Source organism: Athene cunicularia (assembly GCF_003259725.1).
Source record: "Athene cunicularia isolate RWA chromosome 2 unlocalized genomic scaffold, athCun1 chr2_part1, whole genome shotgun sequence".
Lineage (NCBI taxonomy): Eukaryota > Metazoa > Chordata > Aves > Strigiformes > Strigidae > Athene > Athene cunicularia.
The window spans coordinates 152,513,027-152,517,838 of NW_020799095.1; the positions used below are offsets into that span (position 1 = coordinate 152,513,027).

A 4,812-nucleotide genomic window follows, 5' to 3' on the forward strand; every position below is an offset into this window, starting at 1 on the left:
CCCCCCCCCCCCGAGCTGGGGTATCTCTCTGTAAGGGGGGGTGTCCTTGGGGGTTCACCCCCCCGAGCGGGGGTATCTGCCAGGGGGGTGTCTCTGGGGGTTCACCTCCCCTGAGCGGGGGTATCTCTGTCAGGGGAGTGTTTCTGGGATTTCACACACACACCCCCCCCGAGCTGGGGTATCTCTGTCAGGGGGGTGTCTCTGGGGGTTCACCCCCCCGAGCGGGGTTATCTGTCGGGGGGAGCGGGCTGTGGGCTCCCGTCCAGGCAGGTGTTAGTCGTGAGGCGATAGGGGAGCAGGGACTAGTGGGGGGGTTTAAGCCCCCACCCAGGGCAGGGCTGAGCTCTGAACCCCTCCGCGGGGGCTAGTAGGGTGTGGGGCTGGGCCAGGAGAACCAGAGGAGCCCCAGAGCCCCCCCCCCTGTGAGGTCAGGCGGGAGCCCCCCAGGCGTGGGCCCACCCCTCCGTGCCCGTGGATGCTGCACCCCCGGAGATGATGCCACCCGAGGAGGAGAGCCCCGACGGCAGCGGGGAAGGGGACAGGGACAGTGACCTTGTCCTCCTGCGAGCCCTGAAGTGCGGCAGCGCCCGGAAGGTGAGGCACGGCCATGGGCGGGCGTGGGATGGAGAAGCACCCGAGTGATGCTCCCTGGGTACCTCTGTCTGCTCCGTGAGGATAGGGGTGCCTGTGGGTGGGGGTGCAGGGCCATCCTGGCCACCAAACTGTGCTGGGGGTGTCACGGGGCTGGATAGCGAAGGGTTTGGTGTGTCCAAATGGATCCAAGAGCTCATCCATAAGCAGACCTACACAGTTGTCTTGTAGCTTAACTCTTAAACTCCGCTCCTCTGTCACATCTCCATCTGCAAGCTTCCCCGTGACTGCTTTGAACCAAATACTCCTGCATTTTGCCTTTTTCTCCTGCCTGCCTGTAGGAAGATGGTCCAGCCAAGCCCTGCCTGCCTCCCCGCCATCGGAGAAACCAGGCAGGGTGATGTTCGTTGGCCACGTTTCCTTCCCCCAGGAGCTGCCCATGAGGAAAGTCGGTGCAATCCAGCCGGGGCTGTGCGTGCGAGATGGGGCCGATAGCTCTGCTGGCGTCACTCGTTTAATTAGTAACAGCGGGGTGAAAGCAACGGGGATTGTCCTCAGGCTGCCACCGACCCCTTGCTCGACGTTCCCTGCTGTCCCTTGGGTGGCAATGCACGCTGGTGGGGTCGAGGAGGCTTCTGAAAGCGTTACTTCTTGGAAAAAAAAAAATAAAATAATGGGTATACAGAAGACTTCGGGGCTGTTTAAGCGTGTCTCCCGTTAGGTCTGTCCCCTAGGAGCCAGCTTTATAAACCTGCAGTGAGTTTGCCCTGTAATCTGATCTCTTCTTGCAAGTATATAATTTTCAAAACTTGTTCTTCAGCAGAGAGCTGCATTTCTGCAGCCCTTTGGCCAAAAAACAAACAAAACAAAACAAAAAAAAAACAAACCAAAACCCCAACACCTTAAAAACTCCCAGCAATCAAAATAACAAAACTCAGTCAGGCTCTAGAGGTGGGTTTTTTGTTTTGTTTTTTTTTCCTGAGCGAGGATTGAGACTGTTCAGCCGAGGTTGCAAGGCTCAATCAGATCTTGAGTCACTTGAGCCTGGCCTTTCCAACTGCAGGTAAAGAGGCTGCAACCTTAAACCAGGCTGGCATTTACCCAGGGCCTTGTCTAAATAGCAGGTGCTGCTTGTAAGGAAAGATTAACAGGACTTTTTTTTTTTTTTTTTTTTCCCAATTTATTCTGTGTAGAGACACACCATTTCCCTTGTATGAGCAATTGGTTTACTCTGGATCTATCGGGCAGTAGCACAGAGGAGAACAACATAGGAAAATGTTGCGAAGCTGTAGTGGGGGAAAACTGGCAGAGGATACGCAGCATCTGTCATAACATGATTTTTATTTTAATTTAAAACTCACCTGATTAGATTTCCTCTTAACGATATCAGGGTTTTTTTATTTAAAAGAAACTCTCAGTATAGCCTCTTCTAGTTGTTTTTCCTCACCCTGAGAGCATCAGGGGCTGTGGAAAGGGGCCGCTGCACGCTTGCTCCCTTGCAGGGAATCCTCAGTGCTGCTGTGATGGTGATTTTTTTTCTCTTGCCAAGGTTCATGCACTGGGACTGAAGATTTAATACATCTGTTTCCTGCTGGCGCTCTGCCCCAGCTCTCATGATGCCCTGTACCTCCCCCAGCTCCCCAGAGCTGTTTCAGGCTCCTAAAATTCAAGCTCTGGGTGAAGGTTTTGCTGTTTAAAAACCCAATCCCTTGTATTTTATTTTCTCCCCCCCCCATTTTATTTTTCTTTCCTCTTGCTGAGTGCATTAGCCAACAGTGAGGGCACTTCATTGGGAAATTTAAAACCTTAATCCTCCGCTCATTTGTTAAAAGGCTGTGTGATGTAACCATATTCTCAATAAAAGGTTTTAGAGGTTTTAGCTGGTAATGTCTCCCACAGAAAAAACAGCTTGCAGCCGGAGTGCTTCATGAGATTAGTTTCATGATAGGAACTTTTATAGAAAAATAGATGCTTAGGGAGTAAAAATGCTTGTTGTGACCTACTGGTTGTCTTTCAGCAACAGCCCATGTTACTTTCTGAAATGCCCTTGGCTGGGAGGAGAAGGAAATTATCTATAATCTTTTTAAAAAGGAGAATTTTAAAGCCCGCTTTTGTGCGCAGAGCGGTTCTGTGGCTTTTGTTTTGCTCTCTATCCCACAGGCTAACGTGGCTAAATCAGGGTCACTTGGCCACTTGTCCTGTGCTGGCCTGACTCAAAAACTTGTGGGTTACAAAGAGGAATAATAATTCTGGTTGACAGCTCTGACTCTATCAGAAATTGTTTATAAACCAGTGTGGTTCTGGAAATAAAACAGGTCCTGGGAGCTTGATGCACTGGTTACCCTGTTTCTACAGCAAGTTTTCCAGCAGCTGGATCATCTGTCCACGTGGAAAACTCCCTTTCTGGGGAGAAAACTTTGTGTTAGGACATATTATTACTCCTGAGAATGCATGAAAATAAGTGCCTGCTTTTTTTTTGCTTTTTTTTTTTTTTTTTTGTAAAACCTGGAAGGTCGAAGTTGTACCTGGAGACCATGTGCTCAACGCAAAGGGTTGGGGTCATGTCTCGAGGGTACATCTGTCAATGACAGGGGTAGCTTGTGTGCTGGTGCTTCCTAGAGCTGTAGGAATTGTCGTTGTCATTGTTCCTTGTCTCTATGCAGGTATTTTACTCTGGCTTTTACTACAGATATTCTAGAGTGTGCCTTGATGCAAGCTGGGTGAATTATCGGAGAGCAAACGCAGCTTGGACTTGACCAACTCTCATAGACTTGCCCACCTCTGCCTGAGTTACGCTTGGTGGTTGGTGCTTGACCCTCCTAAGCGCTGGTCTGAATTCAGCTCTTCGTGCACCGTTCTTGCTGGGGTTGAAGGCTTCTTGGGTGCAAGCGTATGATTTCCTCGTGCTATAGCACCTCGTGCTCCTTTGTGTGCCGTTTTCTTTCATTGCATTGCGAGTACAGGCTGGTAGTGCCGGAAGGGTGGGTGGGTTGGTCACTCATTTGGCGGTGTTGGGTGCTGGTAGGAGCTCACCACCTAGGACACACTTCACGGACAGCTCTGAAGAACTGGGGACCTTTACCGTTAGCAGCAAACCATAGCCAGCACTGGGATGGATTTGGCATTGCCCATGAATCCTGGTCCTATCTAAAGAAATTCCCATCTTGATGAGAGAACAGTTTGTAGATGGGATGACTCATGATGTCCAAAGGTTAGTGTGGCCCTCATGGGTGTCAAACCGAGATATCTCAGGCTTGTTTTGAAGCCTTGCTTGACTTTGCCTTTGGCTCTGGAGTTTGTTTTAGTCCGACTGACTGTACATAGGAGCGCTTGGGGTGGCTCTTGTGGGAACTGCTGGGGTAGGAGGAGAAGTGGAGGTGAGACATGGGGAGCCAGGCTCCAGCAGAGCTCCTGCCATGTTGTCTGAGGGGTGTATCTATGCCCCGAGCAACCAATCTCAGCCACTGGTTGAAGGAACAAGGGAGCGCTAGAGGTCAAATGAATGAAATCCCAACAGGTTGTCCAACAGAAGAGTTGAACCATGTCTGCTTCCTTCCCTGGGAAAGGATTGAATGACACTTTTTGATGCCTTTTGACTCCCTTCCCTTGAAAAAAGCAAAAAGATGTCTACTCCCAGGAGAGGATAATTTACAAAATTAAAACAAAATAGTCCTTAAGGCTTTAAGGAATATATGCAACAGTTTGGGATAATGGAAACGCTGAAGGCTGTGCAAGGCTTCAGGGGACGTAGCAGATGAACAGCACGGGTGCCTTTGCCAAATGCAGCTGGGCTACACTTAACATCCTCATGGTATCCATCACCTCCTGAGCTGGTCTGAGCAGTGGCAGCTGAGATGGCCTTAGTCCTGCCGTTAGTCCTCAGCGATGTCCCTGAGCTCTGGTGGCGCAGTGTCAAGCATGAGGACAGGCTGAGAGAGTTGGGGGGGTTCAGCTGGGGAAGAGAAGGGTCCAGGGAGACCTTAGAGCGGCCTCCCAGGGCTGAAAGGGTGAGCCGGAATGGGGGGAGGGACTCTTGATCAGGGAGTGTAGGGATAGAGCAAGGGATGATGTCTTAAAAGTGAAAGAGGGTTTAGATATGAGGAAGAAATTCTTTGTTGTGAGAGTGGTGAGGCCCTGGCACAGGTTGCCCAGAGAAGCTGTGGCTGCCCCCTCCCTGGAAGGGTTCAAGGCCAGGTTGGACGGGGCTTTGGGCAACCTGGG

At 50.7% G+C, this 4,812-nt stretch overlaps 1 protein-coding gene across 1 annotated transcript in view; it reads left to right on the forward strand.

The window, feature by feature from the left end:
* The first annotated feature begins 12 nt into the window (after positions 1-12).
* Positions 13-4,812, forward strand: part of RHPN1 (rhophilin Rho GTPase binding protein 1) — a 28,175-nt gene continuing 23,375 nt past the window's right edge. The window contains exon 1 of the mRNA XM_026842850.1: positions 13-594. Within this exon, the coding sequence (XP_026698651.1) occupies positions 493-594 (102 nt within the window). The 5' untranslated portion in view covers positions 13-492. The remainder of the gene's footprint in view (positions 595-4,812) is intronic.